Here is a 21,844-nt window from a genome sequence, read left to right on the forward strand (position 1 = left end):
TACCGAGACAACTGAAATATGACTTTCCAGTATGCCTTTGTGCACACTAATGAAACTCGGCACACAGTAGTCCAGACTTGATAGTGAATAATTTCAACAGTGCAATGTATGGTGCTAGTGGTATCGTTTAAAAAAAAAAATCGGTCCTAAAACTTTTCAGATACACCTTGTATGGTATCCTCTGTGCTAAATATGGGCAGAGCCACACTATAAGAACCTTAATAGAAACTAAACTTTCTGTAAACTATGAAACATAATGATTTCTGGAAATTTTCTACATAAAATCAAAAACAAATTAGCAGCAATTGAAGCTAATACACCAAATTTTCACCAATTTCTTTGTGCTAAATAAAAAACATCTTCCAAATGAGGTTATATATGCACTGGAAATAATAGTGATTCTATTCATTTTAGCATTTTAACTGTTGAGATCCAATTATTTTTTAATTAGTTCTTCTGAAGTAACCAAAATTCGAAATATTTGTAAATTAAAACAAGAACAGAACTGAATGTGATTCTTAATTTTAAGAGGGTATTTAAAATAAGACTGAAGAGTGCCTCTTAGAAGTGCTTAGTGTTCATCAGAATATATAATTTTATGAATGGAAGAGCAAAACAAAAGAAATTAAACATAGGGCAATTTAATTTTAACAGAAGGATATGCATACTGAGAAAAGAAATTAGAAGTTCATAGTTTTTATCAAACTGATTAGAATACACACAAATGAAAACAATGCATTTATTATCTTTAAATATTTAATTATCTTTTTCATCTTCATATTCTTCATTCTCATCATCTTCCTCCTCGTCATCATCATCGTCATCATCAGAGTAATTATTTTCATGGACATCATATCCCATATAACCTGAAATAATGGATTTATATTAGATAAACACACACACACACACACACACACACATGAAGTCATCAAGATTTATAAGATCACATAGTATGCCTGCATTATAAATATCAGAGCTTAACAAATCCCATTGCTGCAGATACCACAGTCTAGTGATTAGTATTTTACAGGTCAGTTTAGCAACTCTAAGGTTGAACTGCAAGTTCTTTTTTATAGGATTGCTGTGATCTTGCCAACAAATCACACAACTTTCAACACGATGGTACAGATGCTAAACCATTGACAGTATTCTGCTACTGAACAATTCCTGTTGGTTAGATCTTTCCTTGTTTTTGGATTTTTACGGTGAATCAGCAGCTATGTGTGTAGTGCACTTGGGGCTATTGAAAACACAGTATGTTTGATTTTGATGGATATTATACAAGGGCTGTTCAATAATGAATGATCATAGTTTTTTTACAAACACCCATACTACTTGTTATTTCTAGCTGAGCTGCAGAATTTAAGATAAGACCAAGACTATAAGACCAAATAGCATAGGTAATGCCCTTTCATGTAGTTGTATCATATGTAATGTATGCAATCAGGATATGTTGTATTCTGCAAGAAACAGATAGTGTTCTTTTAGTTATTTTACAACTATTTGTGTCTCAAAATATCTTAGAACCCCTGAGTATACAGTTCTCCATCCCCCCAATCTCTGATTTAGCAGCTTTTTACAATCAATTTATGAGCATGCTGTTAACTGTACTGCTCAAGTGGTTATAAGAGTTTCTTCTGTAATTGTGAATTCTTGACCGTAAAGGAAGCACCATATAACTTCTCATATTTCTTAAATTTCAAGTTCCACTGAATTTTTTTTTTTTTTTTTGCTGTATTGCTAGAAATCTCATGCATCTTTGTGACTGTTAGAACCTGAGCATATCCACTATTAGCAGCCATGATATAATCCTCAAACTCAGATGAAACTTGATGAGGATTTAAGTTCAAATCATGATATTTAGTTTGCCGTGGCATTAGTTGTTAACATAAAAAAGATCCATAAAATATGCAACTGGTCATGTTCTGTTTGGCTCAATATGCTATTATCACCCATAAGGTCAAGTGTATGTGATAGTACATATTATTTAATTTTAACTAATTAGAAACATACTTTAGTATGTAAGTCCTCATCTAAGAATATTTATTCTCCACACAAATGCAGATTTATATCTACCAACAAGAAAAACACTTCCTATTTTTAACTGGTCTGTGGCTGTTGGAGCTTGCAAGTTGTTAATACTCCAATACTCTGCCTGCAACAAGACTGTCCCAGCATATAAACAGATACTTTTATCTTTGATTAATTTACTGAACTCATTTAAAACCATCTATATAATTTACAGTATTATTAAATGATAAATAACAAGCTTTATACACAATAAACCTTTTGCTGGAAAAAAACAAAAAAAAAAAAAAAAAAAAAGGAAAATGTTATGAAATACAAAATTAAAAACTTTATGGTTTAAACAGAGTTTGAGAAAAAAAAAGGAATAACTTTCTTAGTGAAATTTTACCTGAGTATTCACTTGAATCCTCTTCACTATCTCCAGCATCAGCCATATTACTTTGTCTACCATACTCATGTTTACGTGCTGTTAGAAAATAAAAATACAGTAATTAAAGGAGAATTTTTTTTTTTTTTGCTTTAAAAAAAAAAAAACATTATGCAGAATTTATCTTAAAAACGTTAACTTTGAGGTTTATAAACAGCAGTAAAATCCTAAGTGGCGGATAAATAAATAGCAAACAAGTGATTACACATATTTTATATTTTTAAAATTTGTTTATATTAGTCAGTGTGTGTGTGTGTGTGGTAAAAGATTTTTGTGACTTTGAATTGAGGCACAAATAGTCAGTGTCAGGTGAGCTGGCATTGTGTCTTGGAGACAGAACTCTGCCTAGGTTTTAACCTATGTCTTGGGTATACCTAGTTTGGTTCAATAACCAAATGATCACTGAAAGGGAAAAATACTTATAAGGGGTGTAAAGGGCTATCAAAAACAAAGTGAAAAACTTAATTTGTCTGTACAGTAATGCCAGAGTACTTTAAACAAATTATATTAATTTGAGCTTTTGATTAGGTCCACTAATGCTGATCTAATTGGGCTTACTGAGAATTATTGGTACCACTCAGAGCTATGGACTGCTATAAAAAAGTCATATGATTTCAGAGATGCACTTTTTTTTAGTAAAACTATTGAGGCTATAGGAGGGCAAGATGGCATATATTCAGATATAATTAAAATGCATGTGAGGGTATCTATCAAATCACTGGGAACAGTAATGAGAGCATCATTAGACTGGGAAGCTGGAAACTCAGCTGTCCAAATGCTTCATCGAAATGAGAAAATTTAAATTCAGTTTTTTTTCCCTCATTTGGTTAAATATATTCTCTGATTCAGAGCATTATTATGAGCAATTACTTAATGCAAAGAATGACTTGGGATAATGCTTCTTAGTGCACTTGTTAGCTCTCCAACCAAGGACCAGTATATATCAATTACTTCCTCACTGAACAAAACCTTGTTTTAAACTCTCCATGACCTGAAATGCCTATGATTAAGTCAAAATCATCGGTGTGTGTGTGTGGGGGGGGGGGAGTGCACGCCTTTATTGCAACAACAAGGAAATAAATCTTATAGACAATGATTAGGAATGCAATCCAGGGACATTTAGATAGATGTGGCATTCTGAATAACACACAACATGGTTTTGTTAAGGGAAAATCATGTTTAACTAACATAGTAGGCTATTTTGACACAGTTACTCACCAGCTGGATGTAGGGAACAATTTTGACATAGTTTATTTAGAATTTAGTAAGGCATTTGACTCAGAAGTGGGATCAGAAGTTCTTGGACCACTGTTGTTTCTGATATAAACAACATCAACAATGGGATAGAAGGCTTGATATCAAAATTTTAAGATGAGATAAAGATTGGTAGAGTACTTAATGATCATTACCAACCAGCACTCCTTCAGGATGACTTGAATAGGCTGCAAGAATAGTCAGAAACGTGGCAGCTATGTTTTAAATGCAGCAAAATGCAATCCCATCGTGTCCTATCAATGACTTATCAAACATTATGATGTAGCAATGTGGAGGTCATAGTCCCACTGTATCACACAATTGTAAGACCACATTTGGAATACTGTGTTTAAGTACGGAGATCTTCTCTGAAAACAGACATTTAGCTTCTTGAACAAGTCCAAAGATGGGCAACACGCATAGTGAGATTGACAAAATGCGACCATATGAGGAAAGGCTCCAATTATGTGGGCTGCAGAGCTTGGCAGCCAGGCACCTCAGAGGTGACCTGACTGAGGTTTATAAGGCTCTATGAGGGTTAGTAAACCGACTGAAGGCAGAATTTTCATTGTTATAGAGAATTCCAGAACTTAGAGGCATAAATTCAAATTACAGGGGAGAGGTTTAGACTAGATTGTAGGAAGTTTACTTTTAGCTAGCGTGTTGTTGATTGCTGGAATAGGTTGCCTTTGCAGGTAGTTGAGGCTGACAGTTTCAATAAATTCAAGGTCAACTGGATAGTTATCTATGTTAGGAAGGAAGTAAATAATTTGTATTTTCTTATCTACTACTTTTTTTTTTTTTTTTTTTTTTTTTGGCCAGTGCAGCAAAAGCATATGGCTTCCTTGCACTATATGGTAGTGCAAGGAAGTAGTAAATAGTAGTAATACTACTATATACAAAAATTATGTTACAGTATACCATCCACAAGACCAGCGGTTCACATCACACTAAATACTATCATGACTTAGCAATTATTGTAATAAGTATATTTTAACATCCATATCATTTACATTAATAATTATTACTGAAAGAAGAAATAATGCACAATTTGTGATGGTGGATCATGCAAGGACAGCATAGTGAGAGAATTTTTTCTGTTATTTTCAAAAGAATAGAAGAGTTTTGAGATGGGCCTGAAATGACTAACAAGTGTTGGTTGGGGTATTTTTGTCACTTTTTTTTTTTTTTTTTTAAATGAAAACCCCAAACATGAAAGGTATTAGAACCTATAGCATTTAGTCTGTGCGTGTGGGCTGAAAGTTAAGATACTTGATGATGTTAGACTTGAATTTCTGTAGCTTGTAATTTTCAGAAAATAAGTGTCAAGGGAGGTTTGTTCAGGAAAATGGAAGTTGAAGGAATAAATGAGGAAAATGAAAAGTAGGTTCCATGAAGTTGGACAGTAAAAGGATGCTGACTGGTTGCAGCACGTGTTTGGACTGGTTTGGAAGAGAGGGGGAATTACAAAAGCCTAATCAGAAGAACAGTGCACATGGAAGTATCTATAGAAAAGCACGAGCAGAAACAGAACATCTATGAGACAGAGAATGGAGAGACTTTGTAAGAGATTGGGCAATAATTAACCTAACTGCCCTCTTTTGAATAAAGTTTAGAAGCCTCAGAGAGATTATGGGGCACTGCCCCAGATGTGGGAACAATACTCCATGGCAAGGCAGATTTGTACAGTGAGTAGCTGTTTAGAAGAAAAGTAACACCAAGAGAAAACCAAGTTTTTTTTAGATGTAGAGGAAGCAATATTTGTGATGTGCTTATGTCAAGAGAGAGGAGAGATCAGAAGTCATGGTAATCAATAATAGGTATATGCGATCTTGTCTAGAAATCTGAGTGTTGTCAAAGATAAGCACAGGAGCAGAAGAGTCCTTTTTGTGAGATATATAAGACAGGACTGAGTTTTAGAAGAATTGAAATTCATTAAGTTATCTCTGTCCCACCAGAGAATTACCTGTCAATCAGCATTTAAGGAATTGGTAGTGGATATTCGAGAAGTTCAGAGGTGAAAGAGATTCTTGCACTGCTTCTATTAGAATGAGCAGAAGCCTGAAAAACAAGATGCATGGTATTTCAGAGTCTGCTGGGAGCCATTGCGGTACAAGTAAACACATGGGTTGTGTTAGGGTAGCTAAGAATAGAAACAGGTGCAGGTATACTTGCGTGTACACCAATGCTACGAGTTTAGTAAATAAATTTGATGAATTTGAGGTATTGCTCAAAACATCAAAGGCAGATATTGTTGGGATATCAGAGACGTGGTGTCACACAGATATAAGGGATGCAGAACTGCAATTTGGGGAGTACAACGTCTACAGAAAGGATAGACAGGATAGGAAGGGGGGAGGGGTTATGCTATTAGTTAAGAAACACATAAAAACCAAGGAAGTGAAGCCAGTCGACATCGCTGGACAGTGCAGTGTTGAGTCAGTTTGGTGTGACGTAAGCATTGGGAGATCAAAATTGAGAGTAGGAGTGTGCTATAGGCCTAATGACTCTGATGAGTATAATAAGGAACTGTACAGGGAAATAGAGTGGGCCAGTAAATCAGAGAGTCTTATAATGGGAGATTTTAATTTCCCAGATAATGACTGGAATTTGGGGGCTGGTTACTCACACACTAGCAGGGCTTTTGTGGATTTATTGGATGATTGTTTTCTACATCAGCATGTTCGGGAGGCAACTAGAGGGAGTAATACTCTTGATTTGATTATCAGCAGTGATTCTTCATGCATTAAGAATCTGCAGATAAATGAACCACTAGGTGGCAGTGATCACAGTGTGCTGAAGTGGGATTTACTGAAAGAGGTAACTACCATTAGGGGTAAAGGGAAGGGTTATTGCTTCCGTAAAGGCGACTACGATGGACTGAGACAGTATTTAAATTCTATACACTGGGACCAACTGATGATGTTACCAACAGCAAATTCAAAATGGGAAGCATTCAAAGAACTTATCTTGGAAGCTACTAGGCTTTACATACCAACTAAGAAATATTGTTCAAGGTTTAGGCCAAAATGGATGTCAGATGAACTAATGAGGCATATGGCAGAGAAGAAAAATGCATGGGATACTTACAAATTAACACATGACACAGAAGCCTATGATAGATACAAGTTGATATGCAACCAAGTTACAAAGGAGGTTAGGCAGGCGAAGGCAGATTACGAGAAATCCTTGGCAAGGGATGCAAAGAAAAACAGCAAAGAGTTCTTTACTTATGTAAACTCTAGAAGGAAGGGGATGAATCAGATTGGTCCACTTGATATTGATGGGTCAACTGTTGATGATCCTGCTCAGGTAGCTAACAAACTAAATGAATATTTTGCATCGACATTCACACATGAGGAGTTATTCAGTGAGGGTAATGCCAGAGGTGTATTCAACTCTAGCAGTAAGCTACAGAATCTTGAAATAACTGGGAGTAAAGTGGAGGAGAAACTGTTGAAGATAAACACAAGAAAGGCACCCGGGGTGGATGGGATCTATCCAGTTATATTAAAGGAGGCAGCAAAGGAAGTAAGCAAACCCTTAGCCATAGTTATGAGAGCTTCCTTGGACTCAGGGGAGGTACCCATGGACTGGAAATGTGCAAATGTGACCCCAATTCACAAAGGAGGATCAAAGGCTGAAACAAGTAATTATAGACCTGTGAGCTTAACTTCTGTTCCAGGAAAATTAATGGAGGCACTGGTTAAAGAAGCACTGCAGGATCATTTAGACAAGACTTCAGTTATAGCTCAGACACAGCATGGTTTTGTTAAGGGGAAGTCTTGCCTGACCAACTTGATTGGATACTATGATGCAGTCACAAAAGAGCTGGATGCAGGGAATAACTTTGATATTATATACTTGGGTCTTAGAAAGGCTTTTGATACTGTTGCACATGGAAGACTGCTACACAAATTGGAGCAGTGTGACATTGGAGGCAAATTGCTGCTATGGATAAAGGGGTGATTGAGGGGGAGAAGACAGAGAGTGGTAATCAATGGACACTGCTCATCGTGGACTAATGTTATTAGTGGAGTCCCTCAGGGCTCAGTGTTGGGTCCATTGTTGTTTTCTGTATTTATAAATGATATTGATGATGGTATATCAAGCTTAATGTCCAAGTTTGCAGATGATACAAAGGTTGGCAGGGTTGTCAAGGACACTACTGACACTATGCTGCTGCAACAGGATCTGGAAAGGTTGAGCAGATGGGCTGAGAGGTGGCAAATGAAGTTTAACATTGACAAATGTAAAGTACTACACATGGGAAACAGCAACCCCAGAGCAACGTATCAACTCTGTGGTACTACACTGACAGTGGTAGAGAATGAAAGGGACTTGGGGGTGATTGTGCAGGCAGATATGAAGTTCTCTGAGCAGTGCAGACGGGCTGCAAGAGTAGCTCATGGAGTATTGTCAATGATATACAGGAATTTTTCCAGCAGGGATAAGGAGGTGATTATTCCATTGTATAAGGCAATGGTCAGGCCACACCTAGAGTACTGTATACAGGTCTGGAGGCCTCATTTCAAGAAGGATGTAGAGCTGCTGGAACGAGTACAGAGAAGGGCAACAAGATTAGTGAATGGAACAAAGGGGTGCTCTTACGAAGAAAGGCTTAAGTTTTGCAAATTACAGTGTCTGGAGACTAGGCACCAACGAGGTGATCTGATAGAGGTGTATAAAGCCTTGAATGGTTTAAGCATGCTCAATGCTGATGGGATTCTTCCTCTAGCACAGAAAAATCACCTGAGGGGGCATAAATTCAAATTGAGGAAAGACAGATGTAGGATAGATGTGCGGAAATTTGCCTTTAGCCAGCGGGTGGTTGGTTGGTGGAACAGACTGCCATCCCTTGTGGTGGAGGTTGATAGCCTAAATAAGTTTAAGGCTCAGCTGGACAGGTATTTTGAACGAACAGAGGGGTGAAGTGGAAGTGGGTTTTTTTTTTTTTTTTTTTTTTGGCTGATGCTGCATAAGCTTGCTTTCTTGCATCAAATGCCTCTACTAATGCTAATGCTAAGTTGAAGCTGTTTGTGCAGGGCAAGGCTTCTCAAACTGGAAGGTTTAATGAAATGTGCTATCATCAGCAGCAAAACTATGGATAGAATTTCCAGTCAATGGAAGAAGGTTATTAATACACAAGAGGGAAAACAGTGGTAGGAAGAAATGAAAATTGGAGAACACCAGCATTAGAGAAGTTAGAAGACAGCCATCTACCTACCACCACCTGGATGCCTTTTAGAGAGTTATCAATAGGTTCGGTTGGATGGACTACCAAACAGCCAGCTTGCAAACACCGTCTCAGAGCTGTACCCTTGAAATGTAAGAAAGGTTGGATCTTGCCACGATGCCCATCATAATATCAAAAGACATCAGTCACACCACATGATGGAAGAGATGGGAATTGCTAGAGCTTTGTACTGGAGACTAAATATGGGTTTCACCTCTTCAAGCCTCCAATAAGCAAAGTGGTAGGATTGTACTGGTTGAGGAGAGTCATCTACCTCCTAGTATTGCCCGGTAACACAGAGTGATAGCAATCCTCTATGTCAGCGTTTCCCAAACTGTGTTCCATGAGATGTGTACAAGTGTTCCGTGAAAAATTGTAATTAATAATTAAAAAAATAAAATAAATAAATTTTGTAAATTTGTAGCTTACACCGCTTTTGTATCATTATAATTTTTAACATTTTTTTTTTGGTTATTAATATACTGGCATAGACTAATAATCAAATAGACTGCGGAACACTTTATTTTTGTGGGCTTTTGCATAGAGACGTATGCATAGAAGTAATGACATCTATGAAAAAGTAGTAATGTAGTGATATAATATGCCATTTGTATGTGATTTTACTTGGAGTACACAGGTTGAAGGAGAGGAGGAAGCGAACTGATATCATAACTAAACTCACTCCCTTTTATAAATTTTTTTTGATAATTATTAGTATTTCGAAATATTATTATTAAAATATGTGACCATGGATTTGTGGTTGAATAAAAAGGAACTTTAAAACGAGAAGAAAAGTACTTCTAGTAGTGCAACTGTGGTCGTTTGAAGTATTGTCACACTTCAAAGTGAGGATGAACAATCGCAGCCTTTTGTTCCCCAAAAATCCGAAGTGAAAAAACAAGAACCAACTAATAAAAGACCAAAACGAACGTATAATGACAGTTATTTGAATTTCGGCTTGACATGTGTTGGAAATAAAGATGCTCCTGATGCACAGTGCATCATATGCAATAAAATATTAGCAAACAGGGCTAAGGTAAAGAAAGCCTGCATGAAAACAACGAGAAATGCCGGATAACTTACCCAAAAAATTAGTTTCCTGACACCAGACCTAGCACTGCTTGCTCAGTAAACAGACGGTAGGTGTTATTGGTCTGGAGCTGAAATCGAGAAGGATATATATTGATTGACAGGTAGGCGTGGCAAACAATGAAATGATTGGTGGTAGGCACGAGAGACGAAAATTTACTGTGTAGTCATTGGTTGGCATTATGATGTGTATTTACCAGTAAAGAACGGTGCATAATAGTTTTGTAATGAACGGTGAACAGGTAATAGTAGCGATGAATCTTTTAAGGTACTGATTGACGTTATGATACATGTGTATCTGCACGAGTGTCTTTAAAAATAAAAGTACAGTAATAAAAAATTAATATTTTGTTAATAAACAATTTATGGGCTAGTCCACCCATGATTCTAAAGAAAAAAGGTTAGGTTACCCCCTCCATTTCGGGAGGGTTTCAAGCTCTCTTGGGATTCTAGTGACCTTTTTTCATCATTAGGGCATATTATTGAACAAGAAAATAAAAATACAGTCATAAAAAAAAAATTTTTTTTTATGAAAAAGGTTAGGTTACCCCCTCCACTTCAGGAGGGGGTCAAGCTCCCATGGTATTCAAGTCCAGGTAACCTGACCTTTTTTCACCATTACGAAATACTGTAATGGTGAAAAAAGGTTAGGGCATGTATGATTAGGACAAGTTACCATTAGTGCTACTAAAGTGATACTAAACCGATGTTATCGTGTGTTGTGTTTGTACACCAATCAGCACATCATTTGCCATGCCTACCTGTCAATCAATATATTGTTCTCGGCTTTGCTCCAGACCGATAACACCTACCGCCTGTTTACCAAGTAAACAGTGCTAGAGTGCCGTATCAGGAAACTAATTTTCTGCGTAAGTTATCCGACGAAAGTTTCTTGTCGTTCTCGTGCAAGCTTTCTTTACCTTCGCCACAAACAGTTCTTTGGCTCCCTCTAAACTTGTGTTTCATAAGTGTTCCGTGAATACGTTGAGAGATGAAAAGCGTTCAGTGAATACGTTGTGAGATGAAAAGTGTTCAGTGACTAAAAAAGTTTGGGAAACACTGCTCTATGTAGTGTGGATGCCACACATCAATTTCAGCTTACATTGGTTTACACCTGTGTAGTCACCTCCAGTATACTAGGCGTCGTATTTCAGGACTTGCAAGTGGGGATTATATCCAGGTTTACTAACAGTTTTACCACTGTGAAGGTGCAAGCGGAGGATTTTGCTGTCACAGAATGACATGACTTTGTTGAAATATGGTCCACTTAATTCAAATGTCACCTGAATATCAGTTCAATCAGCAATTTTGACTCCCAAGTAACAAGCCCAGCTTGTCATACCTGAGAGAATGTCTGTGACAGGCTCGATGATCAGTGGGTTTAAATTATTGATTATCATCAATTTATCTTTATCATCAAAATCAAGCCCAATGGTCCAATTTTGTAATTATTAGACTGAAGTAAAAAGAAACATTGGAAGAGAACAACATCGATGATGGAAAGGGTGGGAGTCATTGACAAAGAGACTGAGGCATCTAATAGTGAACTGAGGGATGCCATCATGGCCTGCAGTGGTAGATGCTTGGGTGGAGTTGATGACTACGATCAGCTACTGCATTGTGATCTGTATGGTGGATAGAATGTTGACACTGACTGGACTTACAAGCAGGAAGGATTGTGATTTTTGGTCATCATTCTTATTAAATCTTGTGATATGATTCAACTAGAGGTTGGGGATTCAGGTTCTTTGGCAATTCATGAGGTCTCCTTACTAACAGTTAGGGAGTTTCCTTTTGCAAAGGGTAGTGTCACAGTATGCTTTGTTATTGTTATTGTTATTTGGTTTTTTTTAGGAGCATTAGCAACTAAGGCCATATTGCTCCGGGATATGCGGTGGTCATTCCCTGACCTTTCCGCATCCTCTGTATTTGGTGGTGACAGGCTCGAACCCCGGTCTAATCAAGAAGCGTGTGCTACGCACTGCTGCTCCTTCCCACCTGGCTACAGAGGCGCCTCAGTATGCTTTGATTGCTTTCGATTTCTGGCAGTCGAATTCCACTCTTGATCTGGAGAAGACCAGAGCAAGAGCAGCCACTGTTTTCGTTTATGGCTCTGATCTAATTGTGGTGTCCACTGGACTCTTGTCCAATTAGATAATAAAATCACTTTAATGATGTATAGACTGGAACACTGAGTTATCTAGTTAGGAGGTTAACAAACAATTCAAGATTGCAGCTCTCTAGGAAAAAACAGATGAGTATATGTAAGTTTTGATGTGTTGAAAAAACTGGGACTCGTGATGACCTCTGATTTGCATATTTTCCTGAGTGGCTGGGGTCATTGTATGGTACAACAGATGGGTTCGTAGGCAGAGTTAGAGGTTATTTTGGGCTTGTCTTGAGTGGTGTATATCATGCAGGCAAACAGAAGGTTCAGCTGATTTTGACCTTTGTTGAGTACGGTGTGGATTTCCTTAAACCCAGTGCATGCTAGAAGCTTAAACAGAACATTTTTGAGATATATTTTTGTGTTATGGATAAGTTTGGGAAGACTGATATCGCTGCATATCAAGTGAAGAGCTGAGGGATGCAGATAGCTGATTATTCAATTTGCAGCATCTATGACAATATCATAAGTCGGTGTAGGAGCAATACAGGTAGTGATGCTATTAGGCATTGTTACACTTGTCCGTGGTTGATAGGGCCTCATACTAGGGATTTTCACGGGATGTCTAGAAACATAGAGAGAGAGAGAGAGAGAGAGAGAGAGAGAGAGAGAGAGAGAGAGAGAGAGAGAGAGAGAGAGAGAGAGAGAGAGAGAGAGAGAGAGAGAGAGAGAGAGATTGACTGAAGAATGTGGAAGTACCTCCTCCCCATGATCTTTCCTAGAGGTGAAGCCTGTGCATAACCAGCAGGGGAAGAGCTAGGGCAATTGACTCTTTTCTCTGGTCAAGTAATATTTCAGAGATTCACAGGATATCCTGTTGTGCAGAGATGAGTATCTGGTTCAAGATGTCAAGTCTATTGTGCAAGCTTCTGGATTTTGGTATATGAGCAATAAGGATATAGTTCTTGGAATTTTAACAAGAGTGGAGTACCTTTTTCGCTTTGTAGTTGTTCTGTGTGTTCTGTTAGTGAGCAGAACTGGGATTTAGAACCGTGGGCCAAGTTTAGATGTTTTTATGACCTGTGGTTAACAGTTGAGTTTGGCATAGAGTGGGAGCAGCTAAGCATGGATTCATGCAAGGCGTAGCCTATTAAACATCGGTATGCTGCTAGTTTGAGAGCAATTTCTGACTGACTCATGACAGTAGAATGATCACAATCTTGAAATGTTCCTTGTGGCATTCAATTTTGAGTGATGCACAACCAGGTTTTTTGCCTGGAGGTTTGTCACTCTTGTAGACAAGGAAAGATCTAGTATGGTGGTGACTATTCATTCTGGGGTAGCAGTTGGTGCGAGTTGGGAGACATGCTTCCATGAGTTGGGCTCTTGATAGGTATTGCCTGAAGTCTGATGTGATATTGGTCCATTGGGATACTGATAGTACTGCTGGCGCACTATCAGTATCCCAATGTTGGAATCAAGGAAAACAGCATGACTGTGTCCTTATGTGATGCACCCATCATCACAATAAGGCTCTCAAAAAGCTTTTTGGAGCTGTTGAGCAGATGCCACAATGGTATCTGTGGTATGAGAGGCATCATTAGAGCAAAGTAGACCATATCACCTGCAAATCTAACACTCAATTACCTTTCTTTCCAGCTTTACCCTATACTATTCTCCCTCCTCCATATTTCTTACAAGGGAGGGTTAAAAATTTTATGGCTTGAGTATGAAAGGGTAGTGGTACAGAATTAAAAATTTCTTAATATATAACAGTAACCCACTAGGCTTCATGCAGTTTCAACATCATCTTTTTTTAATTACAGCTCCCGAAATCAAAAAAGTTGTGTGAATGAGGAAAGATGGATAAAATCAGTCACCATGCCGTCATCCAATATTTGGGGGAAAAAGAGACTAATGCAAAAGTTCATGAGGATACTGAGGATTACAACACTGGGGGAAGGATGCCTTCCTATTCTATGGTTAAGGAGTGGGCAGCAAAATATAAATGAGGGAAGTAGAGCCTGGAAGATGATCCATGCTGTAGAAGACCTGCAACGTCCATCACTCCAGAAGTTGTTGATAGTGTGCAAAATCTGTTGATGAGTGACTGACAAGTGACAGTTTGGTACATTTCCAGTGTCTTGGATGCATCTCATATGAACGTGTGTACCACATAATAACAGAGATTCTCACTATTAAAAGGCATTGCATGATGGGTCCGAAAGTTGTTGACAGCAGATCAAAACACACAAGAGTTGTCAAGTGAATATTTGTATAATTTTAAAGTAGATCTAGGAAATTTCCTTGCAAGGTTTGTTTGTGACCATGGATGAGATGTGGGCCTATCACTTTCAGCTAGATACAAAGGAGCAGTCCAAATAGCAGAAACACATCTCTACTCTCCCTCCAAAGAAAGCCAAATTAATTCCTTCTGCTGACAAGGTGATGTCAGCAGAAGGAATTGATCAGCATCCCAGAAAACTGATGGCATCAGTTTTCTGGGATGCTGATTGAGAGTTGCTAGTGGATTACCTTCAGAAATACTACCCAGTACAGGGTTCATATTAAGCAGACCTTGTGAAACATTTGCACAAAAACTCAGCAAAGGAGCCTTGTTCCACTAGGACAACATGCCTGCTCACAAGTCTGTTATTGCCATGGCTTCACTGCACGACTGTGGCTTTGAAACCTTAGACCATACCCCACATTCAACAGATCTGTCACCACCAGACTCTCACCTATTTATTCATTTTAAAAAAAATACCTGGATGGCATCCATTTCCCACTGAGAGTGATGTCATTGTTGCAGTGGATGAATTCCTGGAAACACAAGAGAAAACTTTCTTTGCAGCTGGAATTAATGCATTGCACCATCAGTGGCAAGATTTGTCAAAATCCTTCTGACATCGTTTTGACGGAAAACCACAGGAGGCATTGAATGGAGCGTATTGGGAATGGTGGGAGGTGTTTTACCAAGATCATTAACAGAGGAGTTGGAAGAAAAATGGGATGCTAGAGAGGTCAGCTTTATCCTTAGCTGTAGTGACAACAGAACCAAATGATTTTGACAGAGTTGGGAGCAGAGATGGGCAAAAGTTGCGGCCAATAGCTTTGGCAAGAGATCAGAATGCTCGGCTACCATTAGGGCAAGAAGCAAGTTTTCTACTCTTAGCCTGTTCAAAATCTAGTTTGGACTGATTAATGACTGCTTTACAACTGTTGCGAGCTTTGGTGTAGGCAGAAAATGAAACTGAAGAATTAGAAACAAGCCAATTACGATATGCAACATTCTTCTCTTGGACAGCCTTAGCACATTTATTGGAAAACCAAGGTTTAGATAAAGGACGAGATTTTAAAGTGGAGTGTGGAATAAAGGATTCCATTCCAAAAAGAATAATTTCACTGACACGATCTGAGCAAATGTTGACATCAGAAGTTTTGAAACTGTAATCCGACCAAGGAAAAGAAGAAAAGAAATCTAGAAGGTCATCCCATTTTGCATTCTTGTAATGCCAAACAATACAAGGTTGGGAATAGCTATGAGATAAAGGATCCATTGGAGAAGAGACAATCACCAAGTTGGTAATCTGAGGTGCTTGTTGTTTGTTTATTTGGTTTTTAGGAGCATTAGCAACTAAGGCCATATTGCTCCGGGGATATACGGTGGTCATTCCCTGACCTTTCCGCATCCTCCGTATTTGCTGGTCACGGGCTCGAACCCCGGTCTAATCAAGAAGCGTGTGCTACGCACTGCTGCTCCTGCCCACTTGGCTACGGAGGCGCCTAAAGGACCACTCACTTCGACAATGTACTTAGAAGGGTTGTTTGTGAGAAAAAGATCAAATGTGTTGGCTGTGGTTAGGATTGTCCAGTACAGTCAGTCCTTGTATAGCACGATAGTTGTGTTCCTAGAAACCCTCGTGCAATGCAAAATCGTAAAATATAAACAACAGGCCCTATGGGAAAAACAGGGTCAGGTGCCGACCACCCAAGATTGAACACACATTTGTAACCAAAACATTACCAAACAAAATAAATAATCGTAATAAAATATAATAATAATCATAATAAGATTATCACAATAAATAATCGTAAGTATTTTATTACGACTATTACGTAATAAAATATTGCTAATGCTTTTGCTTCTACCGTAAGCAAACTTGTTTTTTGTTTGATTTTCTATAAAACAGCCGTTCCATCTCTTCCAATTCTTTGTGTCTTAATCTAATGGATTTTAATTACACTTTGAGTTGTTCCTACTATGAAAGTTGTTTTTATTTTCTCTGCATTCTTTGTAATTCTCAGCGTTGCCTCATTTAGGTCTGTAGCACGTGCAATATCACATGGTCTTTCATTTCACTCAAAGCGTTTCACAATTTCATATTTTTTCTCTATCGACAGAGGCGGCCTGTCCATAAGCCTTACAGGGGAAACCCCGTTGGGCCTGAGGCCGGTGTGATTTTGGCCATAAACCATAGTATGAGGCCACTATAAATTTTCCCGGTTAAGAATTTTTGACCCAGTCTGCCTCTGTTTATTGATATTGCTTTTCTTTTTTTCCTTAATCTGCAGTGTCTTCACCAGGACGCTTCCTTTTCATACCTTTTAAGTATTTTACTCATTTTTAGGGAATAAAGCACAATTACAAAATGAGGAGGCATGCTTGATACACATAAACAAAGCTGCGCGCGTGTAGCAACTGAATAAACAACACCGTATACACTATTAACACCTCACATTTCTGTTACACTATTAACACCTCACATACCATAAAACAATAAAAACAATTTCCAGTTGCATTCCTGCTAGTGGAATCTCTTATATACTGGTAGTAAACTCGATCTAATTGCATTTGCGATAATTCTGATAGCTGGAAGTGTGTTGGTTTTTACGTTATTATGGTGAAATGTGTTTCCCCTTCACTGATATAAAAAACATACATTTTCAGAATCTTCTCTTCATTCCTATCGTGTCACGTTCAGTTGGGGTGATTCTGCGTTCGACTGCCATTTCTTGTAAACACAAAGGCGAATCGTGTATAAGCGAATTCGGTTCATGTTATATAAGATATCGTTCCCCTATTTATAAATCGTGTATGATTGAATTTGTTTTGTGTAAACACGTGTTATACGAGGACTGACTGTATTCTTTTGATAAATGAACAATTTGTGCAAGGTCATTAGTAATTGCTAAAACTTCAGCATCTCGACCAGCTGGGTCAGTGTGACTAGAAAATGGAAGCCAGCTGGAGTTGTGAACATTAAAATCACCAATGAAAAAATTACCTCAGTGTTAGGAAAGTTGGACTGGAGAAAGTCAAGTTGCAAAGAGAGGAAGTCAAAGAGCTCCAAGTGATTAGTGGAGTTGGGAGAAGGGTAGAGATGACAGATGAATTTGACAGAATGAGGTAGAGAGATTTTAAGTCAGAGAAGACCGAAAAGAGGAGATTCCAAATTACCAAGTCTCTGACAGGGAATATCGGAACGGACATATGCACAAGTACCACCTTTGAGGCGAAAGGAATCATACAGTGAATAATTTGGGCAACTGAGATTCTATCAGAAAAAGTACATGGGGTTTGGCAGACTGCAAGCGGAAATGGACGTCGCTGAGATTAGAATTGAGACTACGTATATTTGTGAAATGAACTAGGAAGTGTTTGGGAGGTTTAGATCTTTTCGCAGATAAGCTTACTCTATTAGTTTGACAATTCATGGTGTATTTAATAGTAAGGTAAAGTGAGGGGGGACATGCTATGTAATGAAATTTTTGAATATGGCGTACACATGGTTAAGAATATACCCAAATAATTGACATAACGTGGCCTCAACAATGCCCACTCCCCACATACACAATACTCAGACTCCCTCCAGTCACTATCTGGCAGAGTAGAGGTAGCAAGATTATACACTATACGCTGATCCAGAAGCCTCCTAAAGAGTTACCAATAGGTTTGGTCCGGTATACTAACTAGCGGCAGCCTGCAAATAGCATTTTAGAGCTGTACCCTCGAAATGTAAGGAAGATTAGATCTCACCAAGATGTTCGTCATAACCTCAAAAGTCATCAGTCATACTGCATGATGGAAAAGATGGGGAAGTTTTTAGCTCTGGAGACTAAACATGGGTTCCACCACTTGAAACCTCCAATAGCAAAGTGGTGGTATTGCAGCGGTTGATGAGAGTCATCTATCACCTAGTATTGCCTGGTAACACAGAGGGGTGGCATTCCTCCATGTGGTGTGGGTGCCACACCTCGACCCCTGCTTATATTGGTTCATTCCTGAGTGGTCATCCACAGTGTGCCTGTGCATGGAGGTTATACCCAGCGTTCTAACAGTCCCACCATCGTGAAGGTGCAAGCAGAGGATTTGGCTGTCACAGATCGTCCAGACTTAGCCGAAATTGGGTCCACTTGACTTGAATGTCACCTGAATATCAGTTCCATCAGTGTTTTAGACTCCCAGGTAGCAAGTACAGCTTGTCTGGCATATTTGGCATATCTTGAGGTTGTATGTGACAACCTCAAGGACCATCTGAGGTACCTAAATGACCATAAACATTAACTGCCCAGTTTGAAGTGGTGATGGCAATGAAAGATCAATAGTGCTAGATGTGTGGTTAAGTGAGATTAGTTGTCTGGTAGATTTCTTAGCCAAGGCAACCACGGTGACCATATTTGTCAAGCCCTATGCACGAGTATTAACATATGTAAGAAAAAACTGTGACGCTCTCTTGCAAACTTTGAGTAGTCCGGCATAATATGCTGGACTGTCTGCATTGTAGTATGAGTCTAGACATAAGAAGGATCCTCTGTTCCAAGTAAGTAGTATAACGAGCAATGTTTGTGTTACTGATCCTTAATCTAGCTAAGTTACTACTCCTTCCTATTTACCTATTTAACCTTAGGATGGTTTTCCCTGGCTATAGTGTCCGTTTAATTTGCAGTAGTTTGTTGTTGGTCTGACTGCCATTTTTGTGCCAATGTTTCACATTGTTGGTTCTAATAACTGGCCATGCAGTCTGTGTGTGTGTGTGTGTGTGTGTGTGTGTGTGTGTGTGTGTGTGTGTGTGTGTGTGTGTGTGTGTGTGTGTGTGTAATTCAAGATATATTCTTGCATCCGTAGCCAATTTTGCTATGAGGGACAGTATGTGCTGATTCATGGCCAATGTTCAGAGTGTCAGCCAACTGGGTAATGAGTGTGTGCATTGGTTCTTTGATTAAATGTCCACTTCAATAATTTCCACAGGTGTAATGACATGATGCAGCTGGTCTTGTCATTCATCATCTTCCATAGCCACACTCTTCAGCAGATCATTTGCTCTATCATTTTACTACTGTTATGAATCGTCTCCACATATATCGAGTGAATTCTTTTGTTAATCTTGTGTAGTTTGATTTTTGATTTTAGAAATTAAATCAGACCACTCCGCTCTTGCTTGAATGTACACAATTTTAAGAAGATATATTTACCTGCATGTAAGCATCTAGACAAGTCTATTAATGCATTCAAGGGGTTGACTCATTTTCATCTGATTGGCCCTTATAAAGTTGTACTTTTTTTCAACTGGAATTTGGATTAAAAATTGCTACTATTAAAAAATTATTTTAATGTATGTCTATGATGAATTACTTACTTGACACACTTAGGTCTTTTGTCTGTTGTGTTTCATAACTGCATTTTGGACATGGTATAGGCAGATTTCTTTCATATTTAAATCCTTTTCTCCGAACATGATCTTCACAATAGCAAGTCTAAAAAATTAACTATTTTAGCAAATCATAAAATAAGCATAAATTTATTCATATACTATCAAAGAATAGGAATTTACATTAGTACTACAGTAATGCAGGTAGACAGGAATAAGGAATTTGCCATTATAAGTTGAGTTTATTTGTGGGAGAGAAAAATTCAGAGAAGGCAAAATCAACAGGATTCAAATGTAGCACTTTTCAAAATCAATCAGTACTTGAAGTCAAGGAAATATTCTAAATAAAATGCTCTCATCAGTTTATGAAAACCACCAATACTGATAGCAGGGTGGCCAAATATCCCAATATGGCTGGGATTGTCCCGATAAGAGAGGGAAAAAACTGTTAATTTATTGGTTAATTTATTTTTAATTAAATCTTATTGGAATCTAACGGATGTGTTAAAAATTAATTCTAATAACAAGAGAAAAATGAGAATTGAGAAATCTTTTTTCTCTTTGTTGTTTTAAATTACATGTATAACATATTAATTTATCTATGCCATACATTATTTTAAGTAATAATTCTCAAATAAATTTTTATTTTTTTGAATTGTTAAAGTGAAGTAATTTTGAAAATTAAATAAAAGAAACAGTAATAATCATTTAAGATATTATAAAGTACAGTGGATAACCTCTGATTTTATTAAGATATGGTTATTTTTTATAAAATTTTATACATTTTTGGTTTCTAATTTAAAGTAAGTACTTTTGATTTTAATTTTATAATTTTTAAAACCATTTCAAAGTTCTTGCAATTTAGTTTTTTTGGATTACTATTTACTACTATTTTTAGACAATACTGAATTCATATTATCTTTAAAATATGGATAAAGAAGAAGCTCCAAAAAAAAAAACAAAAACAATGGTGAAGTTTAATGAAGAATGGACAAAAATATATAGCTGGTTACATGAAGGACAAGGTGAATATTCAGCAAAGTGCACAATTTATAATAATATGATTTTCATTGTTAGTCATGGTGGAGAAAATAACTCCTGATATTTAAAGGTGTACTGAATAATAGAGAGTACTGCTGAAGAAGAAGGCTGGAGCCTTTGAAAGCTACGGGATTTTATCGCTTTTAACTTAGTATATTTTAATGCATTTTAATCTTGTGTTTTAATACTTTTAATATTGTAATACGTATATTAATTTTGTAAATACAGGTTATTGTAAATATAGTTATCAAGATTTGTTTTGTTTTATTTTATTTTAATTTTATTTTACTCCATGAAAGGTTGGTGAAAAAACGCTAAGAACGTAATATGGTGGAGAAAATGATATTAAATGACACATGATGACAAAAACTCATCTCAAATTTAAATGCATTGGCTCAATCTTCAAAAATATCTAATTTCTTTGTGGCACCAAATAGTAGCTCTGAAAGTCAAATTATAATAGCTGAAACAACATTTTGCTACCATTCTTGTTTTCATTCACAAAGCTATCATTCAACAGTATGTGCTGGAACTTTGTTTAGAGGAATGTTTCCAGACTCCAAGATTGCTAGTCAGTATAGTTGTGGAAAAACAAAAAGCAATTGTGTCTGGTGTTTTAGGCCCATTCTCAAGAAATATGATTTTAAAAATATTGGAAGGGGAAAAACAATTTCTATAATGACCGATGCTCCAAATAAAGGCAATATTAAAACTTTTCTTTTGATAAATTACAAGGAGTTCAAACTCCACTTCTTAGCTTCTATTCTCTTGAAAGTGAAAAATCTAAAGAGAGCTAATTCGTCGAAAATAAAAATTGAAGCATCTGGACTTTCATTAAAATAAATTTAATAAATTTTTAATACGACAAAGAAGCTTTCAGGGTAATGAACCCCTTCCTCAGCAAGAAAGGTACATACATACAGAAATGCAAACAACACAAAACGTTAGGAATAGAATTAACTAAATTAAATAGGCTCTGTGCTCAGATGACTGGGGGAGTACGTACATGA

The 21,844-nt window shown here is 37.4% G+C and overlaps 1 protein-coding gene across 3 annotated transcripts in view; it reads right to left on the reverse strand.

Annotated features, from left to right (window-relative positions):
* Positions 1-622: 622 nt before the first annotated feature.
* The window catches only part of Noa36 (zinc finger protein 330 homolog Noa36), a 301,471-nt gene continuing 280,249 nt past the window's right edge, over positions 623-21,844 (reverse strand). For all 3 annotated transcript variants that reach the window (XM_090382073.1, XM_090382072.1, XM_090382074.1), the window contains 3 exons: positions 19,782-19,899; positions 2,417-2,494; positions 623-866 (listed from right to left, as the gene is read on the reverse strand). In XM_090382073.1, the coding sequence (XP_090238199.1) occupies positions 757-866; positions 2,417-2,494; positions 19,782-19,899 (306 nt within the window). In that variant the 3' untranslated portion in view covers positions 623-756. The remainder of the gene's footprint in view (positions 867-2,416; positions 2,495-19,781; positions 19,900-21,844) is intronic.

Source organism: Mastigoproctus giganteus, chromosome 9 (assembly GCF_048544385.1).
Source record: "Mastigoproctus giganteus isolate SK-2022 chromosome 9, ASM4854438v1, whole genome shotgun sequence".
In the NCBI taxonomy this organism is placed as follows: domain Eukaryota; kingdom Metazoa; phylum Arthropoda; class Arachnida; order Uropygi; family Thelyphonidae; genus Mastigoproctus; species Mastigoproctus giganteus.